The sequence below is a fragment of the Cricetulus griseus genome, chromosome 6 (assembly GCF_003668045.3).
Source record: "Cricetulus griseus strain 17A/GY chromosome 6, alternate assembly CriGri-PICRH-1.0, whole genome shotgun sequence".
Classification (NCBI taxonomy): domain Eukaryota; kingdom Metazoa; phylum Chordata; class Mammalia; order Rodentia; family Cricetidae; genus Cricetulus; species Cricetulus griseus.
Window position 1 is genome coordinate 104,166,223 of NC_048599.1, and position 17,550 is coordinate 104,183,772.

At 41.4% G+C, this 17,550-nt stretch overlaps 1 protein-coding gene across 2 annotated transcripts in view; it reads left to right on the forward strand.

The window, feature by feature from the left end:
• Positions 1-17,550, forward strand: part of Mettl8 (methyltransferase like 8) — a 91,554-nt gene that overhangs the window by 28,318 nt on the left and 45,686 nt on the right. For both annotated transcript variants that reach the window (XM_027420210.2, XM_027420209.2), the window contains exon 2: positions 13,859-14,013. In XM_027420210.2, the coding sequence (XP_027276011.1) occupies positions 13,871-14,013 (143 nt within the window). In that variant the 5' untranslated portion in view covers positions 13,859-13,870. The remainder of the gene's footprint in view (positions 1-13,858; positions 14,014-17,550) is intronic.

A 17,550-nucleotide genomic window follows, 5' to 3' on the forward strand; every position in this document is an offset into this window, starting at 1 on the left:
CTATTAAACTGGGCTGCAACCACATCAAGTCCAGCAACCCACCTAATTCTTCATATGCTGCTTTCATTTATTTGTTTATTGCTTATTTAATTATTTATTTACTGGGAAATGACCTTGACTTTGTACATACTGGGTAAATGTCCCCCTTGCTGAACTACATCCCCAGCCTTCAGTGGTTGAGATCAGGACTTCAAGCCAGTCTGAGACTTTGTTTCAAGTTGGAAAAAGAAAGAATGGCTAGATTTAGTGACAGTTAACAGAAAGCTAAAATTGATTTCCATGATTATGGGAATTTGTCGGCTCAATAAGGAAGATGATTATGGTTTCTATTGCAGTGTTGAAACATCACAACCATAAAGCAAGTTGCAAGTTGGGAAGGAAAGGGTTTATTTGCCTTATACTTCCATATTGCTGTTTATCATCTGTAGGGAGAGACCCTGTATACCTGTACCGCTGACCACACCCATTTGGACGTACATATAGGGGTAGGATAAAGGGCGAGGAGGAGAGGCATTCCTCCTCTCTCTTGGGGTACAAACCAGACCTTTGAGGCATCTGGGACTGGACTTCTCGGAGTGCCAAATCTGGTTATAGGCTCCTCGTGCGAGTATCGAATCTTAATAAATTACCAGTTAATAATGTTTCTGGTGTTCGATCTTGTTCCTTTTCAATCATCTAAAGAAGTCAGGACAGGAACTCAAACAGGTCAGGAACCCGGAGGCAGGAGCTGATGAAGAGGCCATGGAGGGATGCTGCTTATTGGTTTGCTTCCTATAGCTTGCTCAGCCTGCTTCCTTACAGAACCCAGGACCACCAGCCCAGCGATGGTACCACCCATGATGGGCTGGGCCCTCCCCCATGAATTGCTAATTAAGAAAATGCCTTTCACTGGGTGATGGTGACACATGCCTTTAATCCCATCACCCAGGAGTTAGAGGCAGGAAGATCTCTGAGTTCAAGGCCAGCCTGGTCTATGGAGTGAGTTCCAGGACAGCCAGGGCTACACAGAGAAACACTGTGTTGAAAAACCAGGGCAAGGCTGGGGAATGCCTTACAGCTGGATCTTATGGAGGCATTTTCTCATTTGAAGTTCCTTCCTTTCAGATAACTCCAAGATTGTGTAAAGTTGACATAAGACTAGCCAGCAGAGGTGGGTTGGAGTATGGAGATATAGAGGTGGGATTGGTTTAAGTGAAAATCCAGATATGTAACCATGGGTGATAACTCCTTATCACCATATTAGTTTTCCTTACTCATAATTGCTGCCAACTTGAATGTATACCATGCTGTGCTAAGGCCAAGTCCATTAGTATAGAACTTAAGTGATCTCTTACCCTTCTAGTTCCCAATAGAGTCCTGACCCCTCTGAAACCTCATGAGCTCTACTGTTGGTCTTCCAAACTCTCACCAAAATGGCCTGCTAAATTCTGTAACAAGCACTCTTTCCCACCAGCCTGGTTCCACAGACGTGTCAGCCCCAAATGAACACTCAGAGACTTATATAAATTATAATATGTTGGCCAATGACTAGGGCTTCTTATTGGCTGGCTCTATCTTAATTACTAACCCATTTCTATCAATCTGTGTATTTCCACAAGGCTGTGGCTTACCCGGTAATGCCTGGTATGGTGTTACTCCACCCGCAGCATCATGACTCTGTCTGGAGGGCTCACTCTGCCTATCTTTCCCAGAATCCTCCTCTCCTTCAAACCAGTTCCGAAGGCCTGTGAACTACATGGTCAGGTTCATCATGGTGACTGTCCTATTTGATACCAGTCTTCTGTATTCATTACCTTTTCTTGTGGCTTTGCAAAATACCAGACACGGCAATGTAAGGAATAGTTTATTCAGACATATGGTTTGAAGGTTACAGTCTATCACAGTGGAGAAAGCGTGGTGATGGGATCTTGAGTTAGTGATGACATTGCATCTGTAGTCTAGAAGCAGAGGGAGGTCAATGCCACTGTTCATCAGGCTGGCCTGCTCGCTTTCCCCTTTACTCTGTCTGGTCACCCTTTTGGCAGAATGGTGCCACTCACACCCAGGATGGGTCTTCCCTCCTCAATTTAGCTTCTTTGGAGACACTCTCATAGCCATCATGCCCAGAGGTGTGTCTCATAGGTGATTCCAATATAATCCAGTTAACAATGAAGACTAACTGTTACGATGTGTACATATGACTCCTGTGTGTGTGTGTATAGTTTGTGTGTGTGTGTGTGTGTATATATATATATATATATATATGCACACATCTACAGATGTTTCATTTGTATCTACATCTGTTTATATTAAACTAAACATGACCTCTCAGTGATGACTTCAGTTCTAATCTAGGACTGTTGGAATCAGGGCACCTTCTCCCTTTCCTTGTCTCTGACCTCCCACTCCAGTGTGAGAAACCATCTGTTCACAGCAGCTGAATTCTGGCTTACTCGTGGTGCTTTCAGGACTGTTGAGCTTTCTCAGCTACTATACCTAGAGCTATATTGTCTGTTGTCTTTAGTCCTGTGTGTTCCACTCATCCAGAATTACTCAAATTAGCACCGTTTTCCAAATTACTTTTTTTTTTTTTTTTTTTTTTTTTTTTTTTTGGTTTTTCCAGACAGCATTTCTCTGTGGCTTTGGGGACTGTGCTGGAACTAGCTCTTGTAGACCAGGCTGGTCTCGAACTCACAGAGATCCATCCACCTGCCTCTGCCTCCCGAGTGCTGGGATTAAAAGCGTGTGCCACCACCTCCCGGCTCCAAATTACTTTTTAATCCCCATAATATTCCATGTGTCTTCACATCTCCTTCTCTTTCTTTCTTTTTAAAAAACAGTCTGTTGCACGCCTTTAATTCCCAGCACTCAGGAGGCAGAGGCAGGCGGATCTCTGTGAATTCAAGGCCAGCCTGGCTTACAGAGCCAAGTTCCAGGACAGCCAGAACTGTTACACAGAGAAACCCTGTCTCCAGAAACACCAAAACCAATGAAAACAACTCCCCCCCAGTTTGTCAGCTTTTAAAAATGGGACTATTTTCTAGTATGCTTTCTCAACTTTCTTTTCAGACATTCAGTTAACACTGTTTACATTACACTTTTATTCATTTATTAGGGGCGCATACATATGCCAGGTCCTTATATGTGGAGGTCAGAGGACAATTTACAGGAGTTAGTTCTCTCTTTCCACCATGTAGAGTCCAGGGATTGAACACAGGTCTCCAGGCTTGATGGTAGGAGCCTTTACCTACTGACCTGTTTATCAGCGATCTTTTCTTTTTTTTCTCCTCCCTTCTTTCTTTTCTTCCTGTCTTTCTGCTTTTCGCATGCTAATCCTTACTTGAAATGCCTTGGCTTTTACCTTCATCTACCCAACTATCCCTTACTTTTATTTTCTATTTTTACATGTGTGTGTAGGTATGATATATATGTGTGTATGCATGCTTGCATATATGTGAGCACACGTGTGTGGGTACACAGGTGCACGTAGAGCATAAGGTTGATCCTGGGAACCACTCCCAATTAGGTTTCTGCCTTACTCAATGAGGAAGGGTCTCTCAGTCAAACCCAGAGCTCACCGATATGGTTAGTCTCAGTATCCCTTGTTCTGGGAGTTTGGAAGACCAGAATGCCAACAGAAATGTAGACAGTAAAGTCTGCTCATGAGATTTCAGAGGGGTCAGGACTCTACTGGGAACTAGAATGCTAAGAGACCACTTGTGTTCTATATGAATGGGCTTGGCCTTAACAGGGCATTGTCTAAATTCAGGTTTAAGGCAATTATGAGTAAGGAAAACAAATAGGCTAATACAGCTCCACCTTCCGAGGCTGGAATAGAGGGAAGCTGCCACTTTCACTCTGGGTCCCGGGATCTGAACTGTCCTCAGACAGCAGGTATTTTAACCACTGTGTCATCTTCTCAGACCCCTACTCATTCCTCTTTTCTCAACACAAATACCAAAAGTATCAGGCAGTCATTTGAGATGCAGGCAGTGACCTAGCTCACTCATTCTCCTGTGCTTTGCCTGTACTAGATACTGTCTATAATTCTATAGCATTCTGTTTTGTTTTGATAGGGTTTCCTTGTATATCCAAGGCAGCCCTGGAACTTGTTGTGTTGCTCAGGCTGGTCTCAAACTTGAAATCCTCCTGTCTCAGACTTCTAAGTGCTGGTATTGTGGGTATGAGCCCCCATACACAGCAATTGTAGTTTTTAAAAATAGAACTTACACTGTGCTATAGCCTCTGTCTGTATAAACTTCATCTTACTTTAAATTTGTAGAAATAAAGTAATTTGGACACTTTTATTCATTGAGGATACAGTTCAAGTTTTTTTAAAGATCTAATATGCATTTATGACTGGAAATTATATAATATTCTATTCCCAGCTAGGACAGTCTTATTGATAAGGGCAGTCCAAACATGGCCAAGTAAATATTGCGTATTGGTACAAGTGTCTTCTGCTACCTAGTATAACTAAAGATAGAATCCTCTACAGGAAAATGGGAAAGCAGGGCAGAACTCCAGGATCTTATCCATGTGAGCATTTATCACACTTGTAATGGTTGCTAATAGATCAGCATGCATGTGCCTGAGGGCCATTTATCAGCTCACCAAACTGGCTAATACTTCCAAATGTTACTGTGACATAGACATGTAAAATGACAATTGAATGAGTTTAAACCAGTTTAATTCTGCTGAGCCTGCATAATGTATATGATGGCACTCCCAGAGTGATTAAAATAGTAACCCCTTCAGATATTTTGGATCAGTGGGCTTTCCTGAAATCCCTAATTTATTCTTATTCCCGAGTCCTAGCAGCCTTCCTTTGTGTGGGAAAAGATGTAGCCACCTCTCAAGACAGCCCTGGAGAGCAAACACTAACCATGAGATTCCCATTTTGAAGCTGCAGGGTGACTGACGTCATAGCATGATCAAAGTGCTCTGCAAGCACTTACTGTAATTATTGTTGTTGTTCTGTTCTTGCTAATAACCTTATTTATACCCCGAAATTATAATCATGCAAGGAAAGATTAAAACAAGATGTGCGAGTTATGGAGCTGTTTGCCTTGCAGATGGTCACCCTTGGAGTTCTCTGAAATTGCCAGGGTTAATTGAAGCTTCAGTTTTCGCCTTAGTGTAGTCGATACTTAAGTGTTTCTTACCTGATGGCTTTTACTCTCCAAAATAGTGCAACAATAGCACTTTAATTCCCTCTCATTAATGCTAGCCTCTCAGGTGCTGTTTAGTGCAGCTCTGTCTGGATGACTTTGCATCCCCAAATGAAACCTCTCTACCAGCTTCCCAGCTGAGAAGAAAAGCTGAACAGTTAACAGAGGTAATCTGTTTATTTAAAAGAGGCTCAGAACCCAGCAAACTCTGAAGGGGAGTTAACTTTTAAGTGGTGGGCAGACACTTAGCATATGATTAGCACGATTCTCTCCCTCGGGTTTCAGGGAACTGACACAACTGGGAATCATTCTTGGGGAGTCTTACAAATAGGTTTTGCCTGGAGCTAGCACAGTGCTCCAGGGGTAATTCTTAAGAGTTTCCCACAAACAGGATTTCTTGCTCTGTTTCCTTGGCATTCCTCTCAGCACTGCAGTCTCCCTAAGTTAGGATCACTAAAAAGCGGGGAAGTTAAAACCCTCTTCCTTCCTCCATTCCTCACCTGTGCTGCTTGCTTACTGGTAAAATGGAACTTTCTTTCCTAGATACAAATCTCTTGAGGTTTGAGCACTGAAATAAAAAAAAAAAATAAGTACTCTCCTTGTTAGCTGTTTGATGAAGGCCTAAGAGAAGCTACAGAGACTAGAGAAGGAACTCTGGCCCTCCTTAAGTCAATTTTGAAAAATTAGCAACTGGTTGAAACCCAAGAATCAGTACTGGGATACCTTGGGTATATGTGATATTCAAAAGTAGTAGGCAAATGAGTAGATAGATAGATAGATAGATAGATCAATTAAAGCTGTCCCAACAAAAAAGGACAGAGCAGGGGGAAGCAGGGAGGGAGGGAGAGAAGGGTAGAACATGGCTTGTATAGTTAGACTGCTTGCACTGGAATCAGTTTCTAGTCAGGTAATACATGACTATATGTAATTTGTTACTTCAGGTCAGAGCATGAGTTTCCTTTGTCCATTATTGATTTTTCCCCCTAAAATAATACCCTTGATGGAAATGGAGGTTATAACTAATTGTGATTAAAAATATTTGGAGCTGGACTGGAGAGATGGCTCAGAGGTTAAGAAAGAACACAGGTTGCTGGAAGTCCTGAGTTCAATTCCACATGGTGGCTCACAACCATCTATAATGAGATCTGAACCCCTCTTCTAATATGCAGGTATACATGTAGGCAGAATACTGTATACATATTAAATAAATAAATATTTGGAGCTTGGCCTGGTAGTCCAGGAGGCTCATGGAGGATTTAAGAGTTCAAGGATTCTTGAACTCTAAATTGCCTGGACTACAGACTGGCTTTATATCTCGCCTAAGTAACCTAGTGGGGCTTCTCAGAAAGCTTTTTAAAGGGTAGTGGGGATCAGGGAAGGGACTAAGAGTCAGTAGTAGAGCACTTGCCAGTAACGTGTGAGGCCCTTGGTTCAATCTCTAATACCACACCAAAAGACAAAACAAACAAATTTTGGGTGAGGACTGTATTTGCACTTATAGGCTGTTTACTTATCATTATTCCCTGAGTTGTATAGTATAATAACTGTAATAATGTAAATATACAGCATTTACATTGTATTCAGTATTATAAATAGTCGGGGGAAATGCAATGGAGGAAGGGCTTAGGCCCTGGCTTTCCACTTTGTACCCAGTGTCCACAGCACAACAAAAATAAAGCAGGAGCCAGGCTGTGGTAGTTCACACCTTCAATCCCAGCACTCAGGAGGCAGAGGCAGGCAGATCTCTGTGAGTTCAAGACCAGTCTAATCTACAAAGTGAGTTCCAGGACAGGCTCCAATGCCACACAGTGAAACCCTGTTTCAAAAACCAAAAAACAAACAAAAAAAGAAAACCAAAAAAAAAAAAAAAAAAAAAACCAAAAAACAAGAAATAAAGCAGGGCCAGGAAGATGGCTCTGTCACTAAAGTGCTTGTCACATAGGCATGAGGAGCTGAGTTCTGTCCTAAGCATCCATGTCAAAAACAAAACAAAACAAAAACAACCCCTGAAAAAACCTGGGCATCGTGGCTTGTGCTTTTACCCCCAGTGCACTGGAATTCACTGGCCAGACGGAGACCTTGCCCTCAGAAAAATAAGTAGAGGGAAAGTATCTCGAGATGATCTGTAGTCTGTAAGGTTAAGATATCTTTATTTAGATAAACAGCAGCCAAACGCAAGCCAGAGCGTGCCAGGGGCAGCAAGACAGGGAGGCCAGAGAGAAGGGGCTCCCATGTGCCTTGCAGCCCCTTAAAACCCTATCACGCGTCATCCTGACCTCACCTTGACCACACCCTGACAGGTGTGGTCAGGCACACCTGTAGCCAGCTTCTAGCAGGCGTGACTTTCACTGTCCCCTACAGGAAGGAGATGGCCAAGTGGGTAGGAGCATTTGCAGTGAAAGCTTAAGGACCTGAGTTTGAGTCCTCAAGCACCCACATAAAAAGCCATGTGTGCCTGTAGCTCAGGTGGAGAGGTAGAGACAGGGATCCCAGAAGTCCACTGGCCAGCCAGCAAACGCAAGGGTAAGCTTCTGGTTTAATAAGAAACCATCTCAAGAGAATGATAGAGACATCCAATGTTCTCTATCTTTTGTATGAGTCTGCATAGACACAGGTACGCACAAACACATGTGTACATACACCTACAGGCACACAAACACACACATATACATGGACATACATGTGCATATATACACAAGAAAAAAGTAAAATGAACTAAATTTTAAAGGGAGGGTGCAATAGGCTTTTTGATGAACATGCCTCTGATTTATATGAAAGACTTGAGCATTCATAGATTTTGATCCTGGGGTCTTAGCTAACCCTCATGGATATCAAGGAGCAGCACCTTGAACATGGGACACATTTAACTGCTTTTTTAAACTGAAACTTGCATGACAGATGAATTGAAATTGATGCTTTAATTTCTTTTCAATTTGCAGAATACATAATGGACTATTTCCTGTAACTAAAACCTTCCTTTTTAGTTAAAAAAAAAAAAAAGTACATCAAACTATTGTACAAGCATAAAATTTGCAGTTATTTCAGGAGTGCTTTTTTTTTGTGGTTGGGACTATAGCTCAGTGGTAAAGTCCTTGTTTAACACCTTGGGTTTAATTTCCAGTAAAACATGCACATGGGTGTGAGTGTATGCGTGCGCACGAGCACACACACACACACACACACACACACACACACAGAGAGAGAGAGAGAGAGAGAGAGAGAGAGAGAGAGAGAGAGAGAGAGAGAGAGAGCAAAAGAAGCATTTTTATGTGTATTGTATACATTTTACCAATCCCAGTAGACTATATTGTAGTTGGTATGGATCTACAGTTGTGTGAATTACTGAAAAGGAAGATACATTTTAGTAGAGGGCAAGGCACTTGGCAAAAGTTGTGAGTCAGAGCAAGCTGTTTCCCACAGCTATCCTTTCAGCACTGCTACTTCTGTAAGTGGTGATGGTGGTGGCTAGCCCAATGGCTGGCCACTGGCCAGTGGGTATCAAAGCCATCTTGTCCTCAGCTTGTCACACTCTTTACTGGACCCAAGCCATTTCATGCGCTGCCCCCCATTCCAATGTAAGCAGATACTTACTGTTATCATTAGTGTACTATTAGTGTGCTATTTTCTTATAAAGGGAAGCATTTAATTGGGGCTTGCTTACAGTTTCATAGGGTAAGTACACATCATCATGGTGGGGAGCATGGCAGCATTCAGGCATGAAGTTGGAAGTTCTACATCCAGATCCACAGGCAGCAGGAAGAGAGAGACAATGGGCCTGGCATGGGCTTTTGAGCCCTCCAAGCCCACGCCTCAGTGGCATCCGTCCTCCAATAAGACCACACCTCCTAATCCTTTACAATAATGCTACTCCATAGTGACCAAGCATTCAAATATATGAACCTATGGGGGCCATTCTTATTCAAACCACCACACCCAACTTCAAGTAGAGCTGGCAGGAAACCTGTTGGCTAATCACAGTACAACTCTGTGACCTTGGTAGCATCACCAATGCTACTGTTGGTGACACTGTCAATCTGATGGTTGTGTGAGCATTCTCTCCCTCCTGGGTTTCTGTTCCTTAATGGCTGCTTCAACCAGTTGTCTATGAAGTCTTGGCTTTGAGCTCTCTAAAGAGCTCTGACATTGTTCTCTTGTTCACAGTGAGTTCACCTTGGCCCTTACACAATTCACGTGGAAGGATCACTGCTGGGCGCTGAGCTGAAAATGGGATAGAGGAAGGAAAAGAAATGCCACTGGGTGACATGGGCTAGAATTTGAGGTGGCACATTTGTTTGAGCTAAGGGAAGGGTTGCAACCACATTTCTAGATGCAAAAGTAAACAAAGCTCAAAACAGGTAACTAGGCTGTGTGGAGGTCTTGTTGTTCTATTTCTCTGCTTGGAACTGGAGTGCCGTAAACTAAAAACAGTTTATTAATGATGGGGATACCTTCTGAGAAACATGTCAATAGACAGTTTGTCATTATGTGCACATGATACAATGCACTACACCAGTATAGATGATATAGCCTCCCTTTATACCTAAGCTATATGTTGTAGCCAGTCCTGCTAGATAAAAATCCTCTGAACAACGTTCCTGCACTGCTACCATGACTACTGTAATGTAACAGTCTTTGTCTGTCTACACATAGGAAAGGTGTGGTAAAATACTAGGTGGTGGGAATTTTTTTTCCCACTATAATCTTTTTTTCTACTGTAATCTTAGAGAAACTACTATATGCAATTTGTCTGTAACCAGCATATTGCTATGCAGCTCATGACTATATCAGCCTCAGCAATTAAAGTATAATAAGAAATGCTCAGAAAACTCTTGCCTAGGCCTTCCCTCTTAGATATCCTCAAATTTTATTCCTAGCAAATTCTTTATAACCTGAAAATCTAATGGGAAGTACCATCAGTGGGAAAATTGTACCATAATGATATGGCCATATTCAAACCTCTTTTTTCATACAAACTCATTTTAATTCTCCCAGTGATGCTAGCCTCCGAAGAGGAGCTGAGAAGTGTTCTCATCTGCTGTAGGGTTTTGTACTGTTGGTATTGGTTTTTGTTTTTGTTTTTCGTAAATGTTTGGTGTTCACTGGTGAGGACTTGTGGGCCTGCAGCTCTCTTTGTAGGGAAGCTGTTTGTTTTTTATTGTGGGAAAATATACCAAAAAGAAGATTTTACCATTTTAATCTTTCTTAAGTGTGTGGTTTACAAGCATTAAACATTCATGTGCAAGTATTACCAGCACCCATCTTTAGGACTTTCCATCTTCCCCAACGGAAACTGCACCCGGTTTCTTGGTCTAGCTTGTTCTGTTTTGATTCATGTATGTATTTGTCTGTTAGGGACGTGGGTTTTGCTTTGCTTTGCTTTGCTTTTTGAGACATAGTCTCACCATGCTGGCCTTACACCTTTGCTACTCAAGTGCTAGGATTATAGGCATGTGCCACCATATCTAGCTAGCTTCCTTTTAAAATTGTGTCTCTTTAAGGTGTGCAGTAAGACATTTTCATGTCGCTGCATGTATGTAGTGAAATCTCACTTAGCTGCCCTTTGTATGAGTGTGTGTATGAGTGTGTGAACACCTACCTTTTAAAATTAAATTCTAGGTTGGCATATAAAATACTGGATTTCATCATGTAATCTTCATACATGGGAAGAACACATGCCTTTGAAAATCCATGTTGTGCATTAGCTCTCTAGGTTTGCTCCTCCTACATACAGCTGGATGTGTTCTCCCTGACATCATTCCATTTCCCATTTCCTGACCTGTGTTTGAACTCCCTATTTTCCCCTCTGCAAGCACCACTCTGTTCTGTCACTATGGATCTGACTGCTCTAGGAGTTGTCTCTAAGAGGAACAGTACAGCTCGTTGAGCTTTTGTGACGGTCCTGTTTCCTTAGCTTGACTGTCTTTATGATCCAACCCTATTGTAGCCTGTGTCAAAATACAGTGTTGGGTATTTCTTATTCCTCCTTCTGAGAACACTTCAGGTTACTTCACTGTTTGTCTACAGTGCCACCGTGAATCTGAGCGCACAAACATCTTTTCAAGCCTCTCTCTGCTTTCATTCCTTCTGGATATATACCCAAAAATGGAATCGCTGGCTCTGGGTCTAATTTTTGGGAAGTTCATGATACTGTTTCCATAGCAGCTGCATCATTTTACATCCTATCAGCAGTGTGTAAGGTTTCCAGTTTCCTCATATCCTTGCCAACACTTGCATTTTCTGATTTATTCTTTACATATATGTGCATGTACACATACCCACTCACACACTAAGTATATGTTAGTCATCATGAACTTATTTTTATTTAAATTGTATACTCATTTAATAAGTTTAGGTTGCTTAGTTTTTTTTTCTTTTACTTGTGATGTTTTAGAAAGTTATTATCAGTAAGTTGTTTTTCAAAGATATTTTCCCATAAATAAATGAAGATTTGTCTATAATATCCATTTACTTTTCCAGTGTCTATGGGGTCTTTTCCTTTCTTTATGTCAAAAAGTACCATTTTTATGTAGTCTGTCAAACAATCCACAAATAGCCATGCTCTATTTCAAGAATTTGGCAATTTAGTCTGAGAAGTTTAAATACATTAAAATTATGTATTTAAAAGATTTTTATGTTTCTGTTGGATTTATTAGATATTTATTTAATTAAGAAGATAAATAGCAGTACATCACCAGATGTGGCTATTAAATATGATAAAGAAGTGAAAGAAATAGATGTCTGTGTGATTAATTAAAGAAGCAGCTGCCTAAACAAGGAAGCTGCCACACGCTCAGGCCCTGGTCATGCCGAGCTGCGTCTGCCAGCCAGCAGCCTGCAAGGCACACACTCCTGACATTTTGCTCGTTGGTTGTGCAGTCTAGTTGTGTCCTTTGTGTGCGGTCATTTACAGTGAGAGAAATTTTGCCTTCTTTTCCTTGGTTTTTGAACAGTGGTTAGTATCACATGATCATTAGAAAGGTGGGAATCACATTTAGATCCAGCTTTCCTGGGTGGGAATCATTTGTATCATTTTACATTTTTGAGCATGAATTACCTGTCTTTGTGGGTGTAATCAGTTTCTGCTCTTCGGCATACAGAACATTTTATGAATGCATTTAACGTGGAAAGGTCTAAAGATAGTTTTGTAGGTAGAGTTTTATTGGTGTTGTATAGCATACTGGCTATAGAAAGAACAAAGACACATGAGAGTAAAGGTGGTACTGCATGGAGAAGGAAAACAAACCAAGAACTGGGGCAGGCCCTGCTCACTGAGGGAGCCAGAGCTGGGGCAGGCCCTGCTCACTGAGGGAACAGACCAGCCAGCCTTTCACTGCCTGACTAAACCCCAACAGGAAAAACCTTGAAAATTGCTGTGAAAGTATAGTGAGATGTTTTTGACATTCTGAAGTTCATTTTCAGCGGGGTAGAAAGGGTGTTCACTACATTGTGGTTTGATGTCTAATGGCACCTCTGATCAACTTGGTGCCTGTCACATGCATCTCACCTAGCGCCATTTCTGTGGACTGGTTACAGCAGTAGGCTGAGTGCCATGAGGAGCAGCTGACCTGTCAAACAGCAGCACAGTGTTCACCGAGAGTGTCTTTTGAACACTTTTCCATAAAGATGTGAGGGTGACCTGTTTACCAGAAATTTAGCATGGCATAGCCTTTAAAGTTTAAATTGTCAACTTAATTATCAATGCCAGCTTTAACTAATGATTCTTTTCTTGAGTCAGAGTTGAAACGTGTGTGTGTGTTGTATGGGGAACTATATTTGCAACAGTATTATTGACCATTCTTAAAAGTATCCATGTATTAACTACCAATCCAGGAGCATGGAAGGTTGTTCTGTCATCTAGTATCTCTCTAATTTCCTTTATCAGAAGTAGGTCTGTAGCAGACCTTTTCGTTTTTACTTAGATATATTCCTAAATACTTAATCTAGGGGGAATTTTGAATGGGATATTTTCCTACTGTTCTCCTCTGAGAATACTTTTTTGTTATATGTGGAGTCTATTTTCTAAAAACACTGATTTTTGTATCCTGCAATTTTACTGTAGTTGTTTATTAGGTCTAGGAGTTTTCTAGGGGGCTCAATAGGATCTTTTAAGTAAAGAACCATGTTGTCTGCTAATAGGGATAGTTTGACTTCTTCCTTTCCTACTTTTATCTGTTTTATGCCTTTGTCTTGTTGAATTGCTACAGCTAAGACTTAAAGTACTCCATAAAATTTGAGAGGGGAGAATGGACATCCTTGTCTCATCCCTGAGTTTAGAGGGAATACTCTCAGCTTGCCTCCATTTACAATAATGTTGGCTATAGTTTGTTGTATGTAGTCTTTATTACTTTGGGGCATGTTGCTTCTATTCCTGAAATATCCAGAATTTTTCTTATGAACACAAGTTGGAATTTGTCAAATGCCTTTTCAGCATCTATTGAAATAACTATGTAGTTTCTGTCCTTAAGTTTACTTATGCTCTATTACACTTATTGACTTACATATTTTGAACCGACCTTGCCTTTTTAGTCATAACGTATAATCTTCTTATTGTTTCCCTAAATTTGGGAAACTGTTTTCTTGAGAATTTTTACATCTATGTTCATCAAAGAAGTTCATCTGTGGCTTTCTTTTTTATTGTGGTCTGTTTGGTTTTGGCAAACTGTTTTCATCCTTGTTGACTAACTAGTTACCTGTTTGTGACTTTGCAGGTCCTTTCTAGGATGAATGTGATTTGGAGAAACTGTATTTGTCGTCTGAGGCAAGGAAAGGTGCCACACAGATACCAGAGTGGTGTCCACCCAGTGGCCCCTCTGGGGTCAAGGATTTTAACTGATCCAGCCAAAGTTTTTGAGCACAACATGTGGTGAGTCTTTCCCCAACATTTTATTTATTTATTTGGGAAGCACATGCCACAGAGCACATGTGGAGGCAGAGGACAACTTTCGGGACTCTTTTCTTTTCATCCACCATGTAGGTTCTGAAGAGCCAACTCTCATCAGGCCAAGCGGCAAGCACCTCTACCCACTGAACCATCTCGCTGGCCCAGTTCTTACTTTTAAATTTGATATTGTATGTTTGTTAGATGTATTTTTCTCAATATGACCAAGGAAGGATTTTATTGTTTGTTTTTTGTTTTGTTTTTTTGGACAGTCTCTCTTTGTAGCCTTGGAACTCTCTATGTAGACCAGGCTGGCCTCGAACTCACAAATCTACCTGCCTCTGCCTTTTGACAGCTAGGACTAAAGGCATGCACCACCACACTTGGCAAGGAAGGATTTTTTTTTTTTTTAAGTTGATAATCTAATTTAGGTTGTAGAAGTCCTGAAGCCAGCATAACATGTTACAGATTCTGAACTTCTTTGCAAATGGAAAGTGGAAGTTCCCTAGTACATCCAGCAGCCCTGGCATCCTTGCAGACCCCTGTACTGATAGGTGCCAGGGGAACAGGCCCTTTTCTAAGTAGGACCCTCTCCCTGTGGCCCTGTTGGTTGAACAAATCATTCGTTCTGCCTCAGCCTCTTGCGTAGCTTGTGTTACAGGCCTCAGCCACTGGGCTAGAGCTCCTGGTGCCCCACAGGCCCTTCTGTCTTCACAGATATTTGTCAAGTGTACATTCAGTACCCTTTGCTTCTCAGCATGACCCTACTTCATGCTTGGAAGAAAACCTTGCCATTTGGGAAGATGGGTGTTCATGAAAAGGTTAATAATTGCAACACAGTGCTTCAAGTTCTAAGGGTTGAGTGTTATAGACTGCCCTATAAGAAACGACTTGGGAAGGGAATAGAAGGAGAGGAGGGAGGGGAAACTAAGGTCCAGATGTAAAAATAAATAAATAAATTAAGTTTTTTTTTTTTTTAAAAAAAAAGAAACAACTTAGTAATGAGAAACTGCTTCGGTATGGACATAGGAAAGGGACTTTTTATTGTTTTGAGACGGTTTCATGTGTCTCAGGCAGGCCTTGGGCTCACTCTGTAGCAGAGGAGGATGTGACCTTGACCCCTTGGTCTTCTTGTCCCCACTTCCCGAGTGTTGGGAATACAGGGAGAGAGCCACCATGTCCAGCTAGGAAGATTTCTCACATTGGGAAAACCTGAAATTAGGAATATTTATTTTGTCTCCAGTACTTGGGACAGTGCCTAACACAGAAGTGCTTGTTGGGAGCCAAGTGTGGTGGTACAGACCTTTATTCTCAGCATTTGGGAAGAGAGACAGGTGGATCTCTGATGCAAATGTCTATATAGCAAGTGCCAAGCCAGCTAGAGCTATGGAATGAGACCATTTTCACACACACCCCAAAAGTATTTGTTTATATATACACAGCATAGCTGGAGTAAGAGCATCCTTGCTGGGTAGAAATATAAAACACAGATGAGGATGTATAAGACATCTTCAGGAGATGCTAAATAAAATTGACTGCTTTTTGTTTTTCTTTCTTTTTTTAAGCTCTTCCAGGAGATGAGTAAATCTGATCTCCAATAAGGTTGGAATGGTGTAGGACAAAGGTGGGGTAGGAGCAAGGTGGCATTCGGGTCCCACAGAGTCACTGAGGAGGGATGACACTAGATTCTGTACTTGCTGATAGTATCATGGACAGATCGGCAGCAAGAAATGGCCAGTGAGGAAGACCATGAAGGAAGAATAAAGAGGAATTGGCAGAATAAAGGCAATGGAGGAATTTGATTTTGAAGTTTTGAACTTAGGTCACTAGTAAAAATAGGTAAACTCTCACAGTTTATTTTGGGAAGAAGACTGTGTAGATAGTTTAGCTAAGCTTTGAGAAGCTTCAAATGTCCAAATACCACACTGAATCATAGCCAAGAATTGAGGAGTGACTAAAATGCCTAGGATACAGATCCCACTGCTGGGGAAAAGATGATGTGTGTGACAGAGCTGAAGATGTACCCGAGGAGGCTGCCAAGGGAGACTCAGCTCACTGGCATTGCCTGCTGTACAACTGAGCTCTCTTCAGAGAGCCTTACTGAGGGGAGCTCGTGGTCTTGACTCACCCTACAGAGAGTAATTTCAGGACCCGTTAGTACCAAGCCAAGTCAATGTTTATTAAGTATAGTATGGGATTTATGAAGAACAAAAATAATACATGCTAGGGTGGGTGTAGTGGCACAGGCCTTTCACCCTAGAACTTAACAGGCAGGCCTCTGTGAGTTTGAGGCCAGCCTGATCTACATAGTGAGTTCTGGGACAGCCCGAGCTTCATAGTGAGACTTGACCTTAAAATAAATAAATAAATAAAATACTTGTTGAGATTTAAGTGTTTTTAGAGGAAGAGAATAGGAGGAGGTTAGAAAGAATGCCCAACCTTAGGAAAAATGAGTGCCGCCTTCTGTCTTGTGTTTTGACCATACATACATACATACATACATACATACATACATACATACATACATACATACGGTTTTGGTGGCTTTTAGAGTTAAATTTTTGGGGGATTTAAATGATTAAATTATCTTGTTACACCTATTTTTTTCCTTTTGCTTCTTTTTAAGTTATTTTTTGTTATGCTTATTTTTATCTAAAGAACTTTTCTTAGTAACTGAGATTTTAAGGTGCTTTATGAGGTACCTTGTAAAACACAGAAGGCTGGAAAGATGGTTTGGCAAAGGTGCTATGCCAAGCCCAGGGACCTGAGTTCAGTCCTGGGACCCACATGGTAGATAGGGCCAACTGCCACAGTTGACCTCTGACCTCCTCACTCGAGCTGTGTCACACATGAGAGTGAAAAACACAACTTAAAAATAAATTTCCAAGCGTAATAGCATTTTTAAAGGTTAAAAGTATTCTTCTTATCCATCGTTTACAGGAGATAAAAGGCATATGTACATATGGTTCATAATCTTGCTTAGAAGATATTTTTTAGAAAAAAAAAGATTGTAGTCTATTACAGGTGGTCTGGAAGTTCTAATTAAGAGACTTAAACTATATCCCAGGGTGAGAGGCTCTTGCTCCTCCAACAGAAGAAAGTCCTTTCTTCTCCCTGTTTTTCTTTTTGCCTCAGGCCTAGCCTGAGGAGCAGGGTCTGTAGAGATGGAAAAGCAATTTGGGGGTTTCTTAGGAATACAAGTGTTTATTAGTGAGTCCTGTGTTGGGCAATAATGATAGCCACTTGATATGGGGGGAGTCTAAGTTTAGATGTGCTGGAAGGGCTGGGGAGATGGACTTAGTCTGTAAAGTCTTGTCATACAGGCCTGAGGACCCAAGTTCCATCACCAGGGTACACCTGGGAAAAAACAAACAAAACTGTACATGGTGTCACATGCTTGTAATGCCAGCACTGAAGAGGCAGTGACAGGCATGTTCCTGACACCCTGGCCAATCAGCATAGCTCTCTAGCCATTGAGAGCAAGATGGATGATCCCTTAGGAATGACAGCTGAGTTTGTCCT